General features: G+C 37.2%; 1 protein-coding gene across 2 annotated transcripts in view; it reads left to right on the top strand.

Annotated features, from left to right (window-relative positions):
- The first annotated feature begins 945 nt into the window (after positions 1-945).
- LOC134854006 (UDP-glucuronic acid decarboxylase 1-like) overlaps positions 946-15,963 on the top strand; it is a 54,782-nt gene continuing 39,764 nt past the window's right edge. Inside the window, exons 1-2 of one of the 2 annotated variants that reach the window (XM_063870067.1) lie at positions 946-1,043; positions 13,827-13,960. In XM_063870067.1, the coding sequence (XP_063726137.1) occupies positions 13,891-13,960 (70 nt within the window). In that variant the 5' untranslated portion in view covers positions 946-1,043; positions 13,827-13,890. Of the gene's footprint in view, positions 1,044-2,236; positions 2,493-13,826; positions 13,961-15,963 lie in introns of those variants that run through there. The other variant, XM_063870066.1, reaches the window with a different exon arrangement.

The following is a 15,963-nucleotide window of genomic DNA, read 5'->3' as shown; positions in this document are numbered from 1 at the left end:
TATGTTTTGGCGGATAAGTTGCCGCATAGTTGAATTTTTTTCTACTGTACGCAAGTTTTACATTGTAGTTTCTTTTAGTGTTTTGATTTCTTTTCTGCTATTTGTAATATTACTAACCTTGATTTCATATGTAAGTTTTTTGTTTTTTCGCTTAAAAGATTTAATCTGCACAAATTATTTTGGCTTATTTTTTATCCGCTTACTGACCTATTTTTGAGTATTTTCAGGGAAGCATTAGTTTTATGATGCTCTCTTGATGGAAAAAAGTGCTAAAAATATTAAGAGAATTTATAGTTTTTCATGACAATTTTTTGGCTGTTCATTTTTTCCCTTTGTTGTGTTTGATAGGCCAGATTGCCTTATACTGCGTCATTCTACAAACGTAAAAAGTTTTATGTGCGTTTGGGGGTGCTTTGAGGGTGAGGGGACTTAAAAACTTTTTATTAGACATAATTTTTTCCGGCTCTCTTTAAAAGTCTGTGGGGGATAAAATATGGAAAAGGGAAATTAAAATAAAATTTTAATGAAGAACTTTTTCATCGGGAATTTTAAGGGCTGTCAAAACATTCAAAGCTTCGCCCTGCTATAAGCAGTCTGGTTCTTTTATTAATCTTATTAGTTTTCGTAATGTGAATTGTGCGAAATTCAAGACCGATTGCGTTTGAAAAATAACGTTTGCAAAGCACTTTTCGTGTGGTTGTTAGTCGAGCGATAAAATATCATGTTTACGGAAAGTTGAAAGTGATTTACAGTTTAAAACTGCAATGAACGCAGACTATTGCTAAAAAAACGCAGACTATTGCTAAAAAAACGCAGACTATTGCTAAAAAAACGCAGACTATTGCTAAAAAAAATTACAAGTGTTTTTAATAATGGCAACAGTTTGCTTGCCAAACTTGGTGCCAACTGAATAAATAACATTGAAGTGGAACAGTATTTCATTTCAGATATCCCACTGCCGTAGCATTTGTGCATCAAGTTCAATATGAAGGCCCCATCAGATTCAATTTGACCCTCTAAAGGCGGACTTATGCATAGAATGAGTGAGTACAGATTTTGATATACTTTTTTCCAAATTGAACTGGATAAGCTGTATTGATTTTGAATGCTTCATTGATCAACAAAGAGATGGTTTTACGATGTAGCTCTTACGATAGTTTTGTATAAGTCAAGTGTCGCAAATCTATACCTGATTTAAAATTTTAACTGACTCTGGATGACTGTGTCAAAAACTAAGGATGAATCGGATACCGCCGCAATTTCGGCTGATACGTTTTTCTCTATTTATGAATGATTCAAAAACGAAATTTTATCAGGGGGTAAAATGAATTTTTAAAACAGATATGTAGTCTATTCTGAGAGACGGAGATAATGCTTGGTGGAAAAGCTTAACACTCTTTCACGGTTCCTTTATTTCTGCGAAATCCATTCCGATTTCATCTCTATTGAATATGTTCTTAGTATTCAGTTTCAAATTTAGTAAAATTGACGATGACCAAAACTTGGCTCCCTTTTGCTAAATAGTCTTAAATCGGAAACTAATGCAGAGCAATAGATAAAGTCAGTAAAAATATCTCGGTTCGTTTCAGATTCAAAGATGGCTTGGTTATTAGGAACGCATACTAAATTGCATTCTTATTGCGGCTCTCTTTAATTTTCTTCCAAAATAGGGAGAGGTTCGGATCTATTTAAAAAGTTCCACTCCTTTCAAGAAAGGGGGAGATTGTTAAGTAGATCAAAATTGTTCGATTTTTCGACCAATCAGAATGCAGCAAAAGTAGAATTCTCAATGCAAATCACTAGCGCTAATTTACAGTTTTTGCTTATAGGGGTGGAGATTCTTAAGTTGGTACCATAGGGGGGGGGGGGGGGTGGAGAGACTGTTAAGTAGATCAGGAGATTCGTTATTACGTACAAAACTAACATATGCTTAACCGTTGAATTAGATCATTAGGTGTGGAAATTCGTTACTAGGTACCATAGTGGGTATAGTTAAAGATTACATGCCGAAAGTCCTCGGATAAATAGGTTTTACAATAGCGAATTGTCAGTCATTAATTTAAGAGCCTTGAAAACCAAACCTTGAGTTTGTTTCAATAACTCAAATTTCCTAAACAGACATGTTTTGACGTGTTTGTGAAAGAGAAAGCATGAATATCTTTCTTAATAGTTAGTGTTAAAACTTGTTTCTCTTATCTTTATCTCTTATACAAGGTGTTTAGTTCAATAAAAAATCGACTACTAACTTTTATATGCGTTTTGATTCACTGGTAAAACCAGAAGTGCAAAACTTACGACAGAAAAACTTCGAATTTTCAAGCCTGATAAATTCTACGGCTAAAAATTATTTTATAGAATACGTTCTGCATAGCTGAGCATTATAATGCTTTGAAAAATCGAAACAAACTAATTTTAGTGAAGAAATTTGTCGTTATCTTTCGCAGTGTTGCCTTATTGAGCTGTCAGTTGATCTTTTTTTAACCTATGAGAAGGTAAGGCCCTTGTTTTGTGGTTTCAATCAACCTGAATTTTCGCGTAAAAATTTGATACGGTTACTTTTGAACCATTTGAACAGCCTGCGTTTTGAACACAACCTGCAGGTTTTGTGTACGCATCTCAAATATTTATGGGACTTATGCTTGACAATTTATTAACTCTCCGTCAAACGTAACAAAAGACGACGATCACTTAGCAAGCGGAACGGAATATTCTGTTCTCGATATTTTTGTGATAGGTTTTAAAGATAAAAAGCTTGAAAAAAATATGAAAGCATTTTGATTAAACAAGGATGCAATTTTCATACGTGAACTTTTTTCCAGCAGCCTGCGTTTTCGGTCAGTTTTGAAGCATTGAATATATTCTCCATGAGTTGACCTGGAAAAATTCCTGAAGATTTCCCGTTAAGTGTTTTTTTTTTCATTTTGCTTGGGTATGTTAACTTTCTGTTGACATGTGTTGTCAAATCCTGAACCCTTTTTTGTTGTCAAATCCTGAAAAAAATTTTTGAACTAGTTTTAGAAAATCACTTTTGTGATAATATCTATTTGACACTTGCGGTAGCAAATTTTTGGTTATCGAGTACTGGCATTGAGTGTTTACCTGCTTGAAACTTCAGAGACTTTTTTCTCGTATAAATTGTTCATAGAAATCTTGTCCTCAGACCTGGCGTTGAACACTCAACAGAACAGACTTGTGACATCAAAAAATTTGTTATTATGTTTGAGGTTAATTACTGGTTCTCTTTACACAGGCAAAGCTTCATAACGCTTCATTTAAAATGCAGAAAAGTTATTACATGCTGAGAGGGACTAGTAGACTTGGTTTGCCTCGTCCATGGTCCAGCGTTGTTGGTCCTTAACGCGAAATTAGGGCAGGTCAGAGGCGTAGGGTTACCTGAACGTCACTTCGACGTTAAGCTCAGTCTGAATAGTGCCCTTCCTGCACTCAGTAAAAAGAGAAAATAATAGATTATAGTGGATTTTTATTGTCAGTCTCTATAAATTTCAAAAAGAATTGATTATAATCGATTAAAAATGGATAATAATGTTATTATTTTTCGAAACAATAAAAATCATTCCAATCGTTTATAATCGATTATAATCGATTATTTTATGAATTTTTTTTTCTAATATTTTATTGAATTATAATCCATTATAATGAAATTAAATCCATTATTATTCAAAAATTGTGTCATTGATTCTTTTCGTTTTATTTTTGTTTTGTGTGCTTCTCAGTTGTTTACCGAACTAAAAGAAACTGTAATTTTGTACTTTAGGGGCGGTTTTAGGGGTGGGGGCTGGGGTTTCCCCCTTTGAAGTATCTTTTTGGAGATATCCATTTTTGGTGACGGACCCTAACAACTTTCTAAAGGCGCCCGTGGCGCCAATATATACTAATTGTACTAATTTTGAGGGGGCGGGGAGAGCGCGACAAAAAAAGCATTTTTTAGATCAAACTTTTCCAAAAATGTCTAAAAACGCCTTTTTGACCTGTTTTTTTATAATATTAATAATAATAACAAAGGATTTAGGAATATAATCCAAGGGTTCGCATAAAACCCAGTCATTGCATTGTTCAAAGTTTAGTTTTCAGTTATAAGTGTAAGTTTCTTCAGGTCTGAACAGTTGTTGCATTCGCATAGAATGCGCCAAGTGCATGTGTCTGATTCGTTGTAGCGAGTTTTGAAAAACTTTGTGTACATTCCTAGAAGTCTGTTTTTGCATTCTGGGTCAAACAATATGTCACATTTGAAGTATTCGTTGTACATATTAGCAAGACGACATGCCCGAAACCAGAAATCTGACTCGCACTTCTTCAGACGCATTTGTTTGCAGACGAAATTGTTGATTCAGGGATACCAGAAATCCGACTCGCACTTCTTCAGACGCATTTGTTTGCAGACGAAATTGTTGATTCTCCGTTGATTCAGGGATTCCTCGTATGCGAATTCCATCGAGTTCGTCGGCGGGTTTCGGTGGCGGTTTTTGGCGACTGGCAATTGAGCTAGGTTGGGTTGGATAATCTGAATCAGGTTGTTTTGTGGTTAGCAGCGTTTTGATTTCGGTCACTGTTTTTTTGAGGTCAGTCATTTCGTTTTCCAGGGTTTTCATTTCAGTTTCTCGAAGTTCTTTTGAGGTTGTAGTTTCATGGGCAGCTTGGGTCAAATTATCTTGACGTTTTTCTTCAACGCATTTGTTGCATATCAATAGAGCATTTTTTCCAAAGGCTGGTACTCCATTGACAGCGGCTTCACTTAGACCAGTGCAGTCTTCATTCAAGTGCATTCGACAACCACAGCAAAAGCAGTCGAAAGAGCTTTCATTCTTAAGGTTTTTCTCGCAGCACGTACTACAAGAATCAGAGACTGATTTGACCCGATTTTTGGTTATGCGGTAGCAAATTTTTGGTTATCGAGTACTGGCATTGAGTGTTTACCTGCTTGAAACTTCAGAGACTTTTTTCTCGTATAAATTGTTCATAGAAATCTTGTCCTCAGACCTGGCGTTGAACACTCAACAGAACAGACTTGTGACATCAAAAAATTTGTTATTATGTTTGAGGTTAATTACTGGTTCTCTTTACACAGGCAAAGCTTCATAACGCTTCATTTAAAATGCAGAAAAGTTATTACATGCTGAGAGGGACTAGTAGACTTGGTTTACCTCGTCCATGGTCCAGCGTTGTTGGTCCTTAACGCGAAATTAGGGCAGGTCAGAGGCGTAGGGTTACCTGATCGTCACTTCGACGTTAAGCTCAGTCTGAATAGTGCCCTTCCCGCACTCAGTAAAAAGAGAAAATAATAGATTATAATGGATTTTTATCGTCAGTCTCTATAAATTTCCAAAAGAATTGATTATAATCGATTAAAAATGGATTATAATGTTATTATTTTTCGAAACAATAAAAATCATTCCAATCGTTTATAATCGATTATAATCGATTATTTTATGAATTTTTTTTTTCTAATATTTTATTGAATTATAATCCATTATAATGAAATAAAATCCATTATTATTCAAAAATTGTGTCATTGATTCTTTTCGTTTTATTTTTGTTTTGTGTGCTTCTCAGTTGTTTACCGAACTAAAAGAAACTGTAATTTTGTACTTATAGCCAGGGGCCCTTTTTTTTGGGTGGGGGCTGGGGTTTCCCCCTTTGAAGTATCTTTTTGGAGATATCCATTTTTGGTGACGGACCCTAACAACTTTCTAAAGGCGCCCTTGGCGCCAATATATACTAATTGTACTAATTTTGAGGGGGCGGGGAGAGCGCGACAAAAAAAAAACATTTTTTAAATCAAAATTTTCCAAAAATGTCTAAAAACGCCTTTTTGACCTGTCTTTTTTATAATATTAATAATAATAACAAAGGATTCAGGAATATAATCCAAGGGTTCGCATAAAACCCAGTCATTGCATTGTTCAAAGTTTAGTTTTCAGTTATAAGTGTAAGTTTCTTCAGGTCTGAACAGTTGTTGCATTCGCATAGAATGCGCCAAGTGCTTGTGTCTGATTCGTTGTAGCGAGTTTTGAAAAACTTTGTGTACATTCCTAGAAGTCTGTTTTTGCATTCTGGGTCAAACAATATGTATGTCACATTTGAAGTATTCGTTGTACAGATTAGCAAGACGACATGCCCGAAACCAGAAATCCGACTCGCACTTCTTCAGACGCATTTGTTTGCAGACGAAATTGTTGATTCAGGGATACCAGAAATCCGACTCGCACTTCTTCAGACGCATTTGTTTGCAGACGAGATTGTTGATTCTCCGTTGATTCAGGGATTCCTCGTATGCGAGTTCCATCGAGTTCGTCGGCGGGTTTCGGTGGCGGTTTTTGGCGAATGGCAATTGAGCTAGGTTGGGTTGGATAATCTGAATCAGGTTGTTTTGTGGTTAGCAGCGTTTTGATTTCGGTCACTGTTTTTTTGAGGTCAGTCATTTCGTTTTCCAGGGTTTTCATCTGAGTTTCTTGAAGTTCTTTTGAGGTTGTAGTTTCATGGGCAGCTTGGGTCAAATTATCTTGACGTTTTTCTTCAACGCATTTGTTGCATATCAATAGAGCATTTTTTCCTAAGGCTGGTACTCCATTGACAGCGGCTTCACTTAGACCAGTGCAGTCTTCATTCAGGTGCATTCGACAACCACAGCAAAAGCAGTCGAAAGAGCTTTCATTTTTAAGGATTCTCTCGCAGCACGTACAAGAATCAGAGACTGACTTGACCCGATTTTTGGTTATGTGGTAGCAAATTTTTGGTTATCGAGTACTGGCATTGAGTGTTTACCTGCTTGAAACTTCAGAGACTTTTTTCTCGTATAAATTGTTCATAGAAATCTTGTCCTCAGACCTGGCGTTGAACACTCAACAGAACAGACTTGTGACATCAAAAAATTTGTTATTATGTTTGAGGTTAATTACTGGTTCTCTTTACACAGGCAAAGCTTCATAACGCTTCATTTAAAATGCAGAAAAGTTATTACATGCTGAGAGGGACTAGTAGACTTGGTTTGCCTCGTCCATGGTCCAGCGTTGTTGGTCCTTAACGCGAAATTAGGGCAGGTCAGAGGCGTAGGGTTACCTGAACGTCACTTCGACGTTAAGCTCAGTCTGAATAGTGCCCTTCCCGCACTCAGTAAAAAGATAAAATAATAAATTATAGTGGATTTTTATCGTCAGTCTCTATAAATTTCAAAAAAAAATGATTATAATCGATTAAAAATGGTTTATAATGTTGTTATTTTTCGAAACAATAAAAATCATTCCAATCGTTTATAATCGATTATTTTATGAATTTTTTTTTCTAATATTTTATTGAATTATAATCCATTATAATGAAGTAAAATCCATTATTATTCAAAAATTGTGCCATTGATTCTTTTCGTTTTATTTTTGTTTTGTGTGCTTCTCAGTTGTTTACCGAACTAAAAGAAACTGTAATTTTGTACTTATAGCCAGGGGCGGTTTTAGGGGTGGGGGCTGGGGTTTCGCCCTTTGAAGTATCTTTTTGGAGATATCCATTTTTGGTGACGGACCCTAAGAACTTTCTAAAGGCGCCCTTGGCGCCAATATATACTAATTGTACAAATTTTGAGAGGGCGGGGAGAGCGCGACAAAAAAGCAATTTTTAGATCAAAATTTTCCAAAAATGTCTATAAACGCCTTTTTGACCTGTTTTTTTTATAATATTAATAATAATAACAAAGGATTTAGGAATATAAACCAAGGGTTTGCATAAAACCCAGTCATTGCATTGTTCAAAGTTTAATTTTCAGTTATAAGTGTAAGTTTCTTCAGGTCTCAACAGTTGTTGCATTCGCATAGAATGCGCCAAGTGCATGTGTCTGATTCGTTGTAGCGAGTTTTGAAAAACTTTGTGTACATTCCTAGAAGTCTGTTTTTGCATTCTGGGTCAAACAATATGTCACATTTGAAGTATTCGTTGAACAGATTAGCAAGACGACATGCCCGAAACCAGAAATCCGACTCGCACTTCTTCAGACGCATTTGTTTGCAGACGAAATTTCGTGTCATTTGAGCTCTTCGGTTTCCAACGTCAGTGATGCTTACATGGCTTCTCCAGTCGATATCAACTTTACCAGCTAGTATTTTTGCAAACAGCAGTCCAACATGAAGCTCTTGGTTTAGAGACAAAGAAAGGATGTTAAGTTTCACGAGTTTGGCTTTATAGGAGATATGGCTATTGCTTGTCATGAAAATCCACGAGATCGCTTTCCGCTGCACTTTTTCTTTGATTCCTAAGTCACCTTTTGATGGTTTCTAGATAGCTGAACCGTAGCACAGAATTGGCACAACGTAACAGATATATGCGTTTTTTCTGGTCGCAAAATTTGCCTTTGAGAGATTCCTTTTGAGTACGAAGAGAGCGTTTAAGGCTTTTTCAGTCCTCTTTTTTGCGTGTTGCGTCCAAGAGAGCGTGTCGGTTATCAGGATGCCCAGATCGTTCATTAGTTCAGTGGTTTCGAAGCTGTAATTGGGGAGTGCAATTGTAGCTGATCCTTTGATACAGAGGACTTTGCTTTTCGTCAGGTTCATTGACATGCAGTTTTCCTCGCACCACCTCCAAAGTCTCCTAACATCTATGTTGAGAGTTAAAGGGTTGTCTCCAACAATTTTGTAGTTGTCTGCATAACCAAATGTTGCGGACATGACACAGGGCGGTAGATCATTTATGAAGACTAGGAAGAGAAGCGGCCCGAGTATAGAGCCCTGGGGAACGCCGCTGAAGACTTCCAGCTCTCCGGAAATTGTGTCATTCCGTCTCACTGTTTGGTTCCGGTTCGAGAGGTAGCTGTGCATCAGAGATAAACAATTTCCTCCAATTCCAGAAGTCGCTAATTTCTCCATCAGGATTCCGTGCGAGACTTTGTCAAAAGCCTTTTGAAAGTCCAAGTAGAACGTGTTCAGGTAGTTGCAGTTTGGCGAATCTAGGCAGCTAAATATCTCGTGTAGATACTCTAATAGGTTTGTTATCGTCGATCGTTTAGGTCTAAAACCGTGTTGGTCTGGTGTAAGTGTTGGGTAGACAATTGGGCCAGTTTCTCAAATATTAGTTTCTCAAGCAGTTTTGACACTGCTGAGAGCAGGCTGATCGGCATGTAATTTGATACGTCTTGTTTATCCCCGTCTTTGAAAATTGGTGCGATTTCGCTGATCTTCTGTTTTGTTGAAAATATCGCTTTATTTGCAATCAAGTTGAAAAATAAGTGAAGTGATTTTGGTAGTGACTTTGAGAGGTTTTTCAGAAGAGAGTTACCAATCATGTCTGGTCCATTTGCCTTATTTACGTGCAGCTCGTTCAGGGCATCTTCTATTTCATCGATAGTGAAATTGATACTGTTCAGAAGAACGTTATCTTGTCGTTCTGCTTTCCCAACGTTGGCGTTTCGTGTGAAAACTGATTGAAAATATATGTTAAACAATTCAGCTTTTTGAGCGTCTGTATTGGCTATTTTTTGATCTAGGAAGATCTCTGAAGGGATCATGCGAGACTTGGTGATCGATTTCAGATATCGTTGTATTTCGCTGAATTTCCCATTCTCAAAAACCATTTTTTGGTGGAGATGCTGGTCAATTTGAAGGGACAGTGTTAGTTCAGTTTGCAGATTTTCAATTTTGCCTTCGTTCGATGGGGCAGGTGTTCGCTGATTTTTAAGTTGGAGTGTATTTAATTTCTTTATAAGGTTGGAGGAATCGCTTCCCACCCAAGGAGCTAGTTCAGACCTGTGTTTTGTAGTGATAGGTAGCAGGTCCTGTAGTATTTCGTATAACCACTCGTACCAATGATCGAGCATCAGTTCAACGTTGCTCAAACAAAATGGTTGGAAGGGGTGTTGACGAATGAATTCATTCAATTCTTCCCAGTTTGCTTTCTTGTACGCGAAAATGCCAAAATCTAGTTTTTGTTTGATGGCTGGTGTATTGTTATTAACAGGTCGGTAGTCAAATGAGACTTTGGCATGGAGTGGCAAATGGTCGGAACTCAATAGACTACTCAGACGGTTGTCAAGTTTTACGCTGGTGACAAATTGCGGTTTGTTACTAAGGAGAACGCCAAGTGATTTTCCATCAGGGGTTTTTATTAGTTGTTGGAAGTTTGATTCACAGAGTTCGTCAAGGATTGACTGCTCACAAGTCATTGACGGCCAGTGTGTACAGTTAAAATTTATATCTCCAACTATATACGAACAAATTGCACTTTGTTCGAATTGCTTACGCCTCAGGAACTTTAGGAGTTCGATTAGATCTGAGATGTCCCATGTGTAGGTACTGTTTGAAGGACCGCTGTAGATGCAGCATACTAAAATCGGCTTGTTCAGGGATATGCGGATGATAACACAATCTTGAAACGCGGAATTGATTTGGCTACTTGGAATGTTACGGTTTACTGCTATGAGTACGCCACCATGTTTTGTCAAGCCTTTGTCACTCGGTCTGTCATTTCGGTGGATAACGTAGTTTGTCAAAAAAAGTGCAGCGTCGCCGATGCTTTCTGTCAACCAGGTTTCAGTTAGGCAGATGACTTGATGAGCGTTTTTTACTTGGACTGCATTAGAGAAGGTTGTCCGCCGTTGATACTCAAGAATACTTCTGACATTGTAAACAAGGATATTCATCGTCGCTGCTAGTCAAATGGGTGCTTCGGGATCTGGGAGTTTCTCTTTTGTCCACTTTCCATCTTTCCGAATGTACAGAGTTGCATCGTGGACTCTTATGTCCTTTCGGTCTACAGATTTGTCGCTGATAAGTTGCCTTCTTCTGACGAGGGCAAGGTTTTCTTGATCAGCTTCTTCCTTCGTCAGTTTTCGGCTGAGGAAAATTGGTTGAGGGGAGTTTTTCAGTTTCCTCAGAGATAGAAATATCATTCGTCGTTGGTATGCATTGGGCACTTTAAATATGGTTGTTCTTGTCTTGTTCTCGTCATGTCGACCCAGGCGTATGACATCGCCAATTGAGGCATTGACATCCATATGGGTCAATACTTTTTGAACTTTGGCGAGATCGTGTTCTTGGCGCAACCTGGCTTCCTTCTCCATTGATTCAGGGATTCCTCGTATGCGAGTTCCATCGAGTTCGTCGGCGGGTTTCGGTGGCGGTTTTTGGCGACTGGCAATTGAGCTAGGTTGGGTTGGATAATCTGAATCAGGTTCTTTTGTGGTTAGCAGCGTTTTGATTTCGGTCACTGTTTTTTTGAGGTCAGTCATTTCGTTTTCCAGGGTTTTCATCTGAGTTTCTTGAAGTTCTTTTGAGGTTGTAGTTTCATGGGCAGCTTGGGTCAAATTATCTTGACGTTTTTCTTCAACGCATTTGTTGCATATCAATAGAGCATTTTTTCCTAAGGCTGGTACTCCATTGACAGCGGCTTCACTTAGACCAGTGCAGTCTTCATTCAGGTGCATTCGACAACCACAGCAAAAGCAGTCGAAAGAGCTTTCATTCTTAAGGATTTTCTCGCAGCACGTACTACAAGAATCAGAGACTGACTTGACCCGAATTCGGGTGTTATGTTTGGACATCTTAAAATCTTAAATGGGCTCAGAGCCAGTGACTCGATGAGCACGCCTGTTGAGATTTCAAGGTTTAGGACTCAGATTTGCGTACCTGTTTAGCCAGCCGTTCGACGCTTCGTGCCACGTGTTTTGAAGATTCTATTGAAGTCGGGAAAATAGTGCAGCACAGTAGCTAGAGTCCTCGACTCTATGTCAGCAGCCTAGTGCAGTTTTCGGTATTCTGCAATTAACGATTCATCAATTCTTTCGGAAGCACTGATAATGTGCTTGGTTACGTCGATGACGTAACAGTCTAATGAATTGAGAAGATCGTCGAATATGTAGGGAGCACCTTTGCGTTGACAGGTAACGACGCAAAAGAGGTTTGGAATAGTCTTAAGGGTCGCAATCAGTTCTTCGATTGTTTGGGGTTTGTTGCCTTTTTTCGGGTGCGATGTTATTGTGTTGTTTAATAAGTCGTGCCAGAGAACAATTTTGCAGTTCCTGAGAGGGGTTGATGTAAGGTAATCGAGGCAGTAATTTGACGTGCTAGGGTCAAGATTCAGTCCAGGAAAGAGTGAACAGGATCAGCAAGCTTATCTTGTTCCGATTGTTCAAGTTTATTGATGGAATGGTAAAGAGAACTTGCACCTAATGTTTTAATCATAAGGTATAGAGACTAAGAAAAATAAATAAACAAAATTGGAATGAACTCAGCTGATTGGGAATTGGGATGGCGAACACAGCAAGTCGGGATCCGTCCAGAGTGTAGTTCCACCCAGTGTCCAATGATAAGTAATCCAGAAAATATCGTCGTGATCAAACTTTTCAACAATTCAACATTGACTATTGGGGCCACCACGGCTGCCCCTTGTATTCATTTTTAACTGAAACGTCTATTTTTCATAATTTTGCCTGCGGTGCAGAAAGTTTGATCAAAATGGGGCCGTTTTAGTGAGCTAGGAGTGCTAATGAAATCAATTTGGTCAACGTAAAAAAAATGTCGACAAAATTTTCGAAAGTTTTTGAAAATCCGCTCCCCTCCCCCGAGAAATTCCTAGATCGGCCCCTGCTTATAGCTTAAACTTACATTAAATTTGATTTTTACTGTATTTTCTTGCAGAATAGCTAAATTATAATTCATTATAATTGATTTTTTGCGAGATAATATTTTGATAGAAAGTCCTAGATCGGCCCCTGCTTATAGCTTAAACTTACATTAAATTTGATTTTTACTGTATTTTCTTGCAGAATAGCTAAATTATAATTCATTATAATTGATTTTTTGCGAGATAGTATTTTGATAGAAAAAGGGATTATAATTTATTATAATAGAATACAAGAGATTTTCGGAAAAATGATAATCAATTATAATTTATTAAAATTTATTAAAATGTCACTAAAACTGTTATCATTATAATGAATTATAAATTGACTCATTTATTTTTGTGAGGCGAATTGTGCGTGAAATTTATTTTTGGGCTTTGATTTGTTCTTTATTCAGTTTGTTTTCTGTTCACATCATTTTTAATCCACAGCTCATTATCATAAGTTGAGCTCTAAAATATTTTGTTTTTCGTTATATGATTCCTTTTAATTTTCATAACTGATTTTTTCAATTGTAAGCGATTGTTTCAAATGAGCCTCTTTTGGTTCATAAGAGTTTGTGGTAATTGGGTTTAGTTACGTGTCATTGAATGAAATGAAGAAACTTATAAGGGTCGTGTTTTTTTTAGCAAAAAGTCTTAAAATTTAATCACGCACAAATTTGATCTTTCGCTGTTGATCTCTGATTTTTCTTCAGGTCAATTCGAATTCATTTGCTAAAAGGACGTTAAATTGCGTTCTCCTTTTTGTGGAAAAGTGCGAGTTGCGCTAAAAACGTGGAAGACTCGTAGATTCGAAAATTGATTTAAATTTTTAGATTTTCCAGCTGAATAAACAATTAAATATTAACCCAGATTTCTCTAGTTGGGTTAGTTTTATGAAATTTCTCATAATATCACTCATAAAAGATTCTCGAAAGTCTTGGAGCTTTAGTGGGATCTATTTTAATCGAAATTTGCATTTTAAGAAATGTTCAATAAATAATTCAATTTTTTGGTTTTCTTGATTCATTTTGTGAGTTCCTGTCAAACGTTCTACATTAGAAGTGATGTGTATGTTAATTTGCTTAAAAAGAATGATCACGAAGACTTCCGAAACAGCTTTTTTGATATTGTATCGAAATATTTTTGGGTGCCGAGGTACAGCGTACTCTTGAGAACTCTCAAAGAAGAAAATGATTCGCCACTGATATCGTAATTTTTTTTTATTTCAGGTTTCGTCGGTCTTCTTTGACTTTGTGTTGTGGAGTCTGTGAAAGTGTTCGTGGTGGATATAGAATGCAGAAAAATCAGCAGCTATTTTTAATCCTCGTCTCCTCTTTATTCGTTCTCTACTGCATATACAGTGGTAAGTAGAAAGCCCATTAACTGTAACCTCTCTCTCCCCGCCCATAGTACTCAACTATCGTATCATATTGAAGTGCTCTCAGTGATTTCAAATGGAGACGACAAGGAAAGTGATAAATAAACTAAGGAAAGTTTAATAAAATATATCAGTAGATATAAGGTATTGACAGCACATTTTGATCGGTGCTGTATCAACTAAGTTGTCTCATCTTCATTAGTGATATGCATTCAAAATAGTACATAACGTGTAGCCACACATTTCGATTTGAGTGACATAACTAAAGCAGAATAAAAATGTTAACGATAAGCAATAAAAAGTGAAAGCAGCATAGCAATTGGAATTATACGAAAAGTGCAATCAAGGCTCACCAGATACAGTAGCGGATTTGGGGGGATGCCCCTCCCCCAACGACTCAAAGGATCCCCCTTAACGACCCAAAGTTTCCCGCTTTGGTACATTTGAAGGCCTTGATTTTTGGCTGACACCGGCCATTAATTTGTTCTAAAGGCACCTTTTGCCTCATACTAATTTTGAGAAAGGGCGCGCGCCGAAAAAACGCGATTGTTTGGTCAAAACTATCCATAAAGTTTCTAAAAACGCGTGTTTTGGCCGGTTTTTCAAAAATCGCCTGCCGCGCTGAAAATTTGGTCGAAATAGAGTCTTTAGTTATTTGGAAGAGATTCGAAAATTTATTGAAAATCCGCCCCCCCCCCCCCCTCCAAAAACCTAGATCCGCCCCTGAACAGATATACTGGGCGACTTTGAAAACGCAAAACTAAATTTGTGAAAGGCAAAAAAGCCCTGCAAGACAAATAGTTCTAAAAAAATGAAACCTTATGTGGTTTCTCTGATAAGTCGCAAGGATTTTCCACGACTTGATTTCAAATTAAGTGATTTAAGTACTTTTTAGGAACTAACTTATTTGTTTAAGTCAAAACCATCAACTTACTTTTTTGTGTCAAAATAGTGAAAATGGATTCGATTAACTTTAAAAATGCAGGTTGGATCTCCGGGGGCGTTAGACAGTGCCGAAGTTAGAGAGTGCCGAAAAAGGCGGGAAATATTGGAACGCAATTTAAGAGGCTAGCTTTTGGCGGGAAAATTAATAATGACACTTGAAACTTGTTCAGACTCAATTTTGGCGCCAAAATCGATGAGCAAACAAAACTTTCTTTTCTTTTCTCAATTAGTTCACGACAAATAAACTTGTTCAGACTCAATTTTAGCGCCAAAATCGATGAGCAAACAAAACTTTCTTTTCTTTTCTCAATTAGTTCACAACAAATAAGTCAGTTTCTGCACTCTTTAACAAATTTTCGGCACTCTTTAACAAATTTTTGTTTTCGGCACTGTCTTACCCAACCTGGATCTCCAGAGCGTTGAACCAACATGAAAAATCAAAATAGGGAGAGATTGTTCATTTAGTTCAAAGTAATATTTTTCAGCCAATCAGATTTAGTGGCCTCACTGCTAAAATTTGTCGTTTAACTTTACGAGGGAGATTATTTTCTTGGTCTATTTTGGGGGAGATTGTTCACATGGGCCTGAAAACTGTATTTGCTGTGATATTTTTGGAGTTTATGTGGAGAAAACGGCAAAAAAAATTAAAGGAAAACCCTTTTCGCATGTCCTTTATTCATATCCCGACTTTTTGTGTAATATAGATTTAATTCTGTAATACAGAAGTTTCATTTTCCTTTTTCATTACTTAAGGGGTATAGCCGAAAAGACACCCAAATTTGCTTCAAAATCGTTAATAAACAAGATTTCACATCTTTTTCAACCATTTTTCTATTTGCGAAGAAAATTAGTTCAAGCCGGGGGTTGAGAAATTAGACGATAAGCAAATTAGACGGAGGTACTTAAAAGGAAATTAGACGGTTTAGCAAAACTGCAATTGTGAGAAAATAAACGAAAGTGAGATAAATTAACTTTGTTTGCACACAAATTGCGTTAGAAAAATAAAATTGTTTGTAGACAACAGTTCAATTTCGGTGGCCAAA

This window comes from Symsagittifera roscoffensis, chromosome 9 (genome assembly GCF_963678635.1).
Source record: "Symsagittifera roscoffensis chromosome 9, txSymRosc1.1, whole genome shotgun sequence".
Taxonomy (NCBI): Eukaryota; Metazoa; Xenacoelomorpha; order Acoela; family Convolutidae; genus Symsagittifera; species Symsagittifera roscoffensis.
This window is presented reverse-complemented; position numbering and strand designations above follow the sequence as displayed.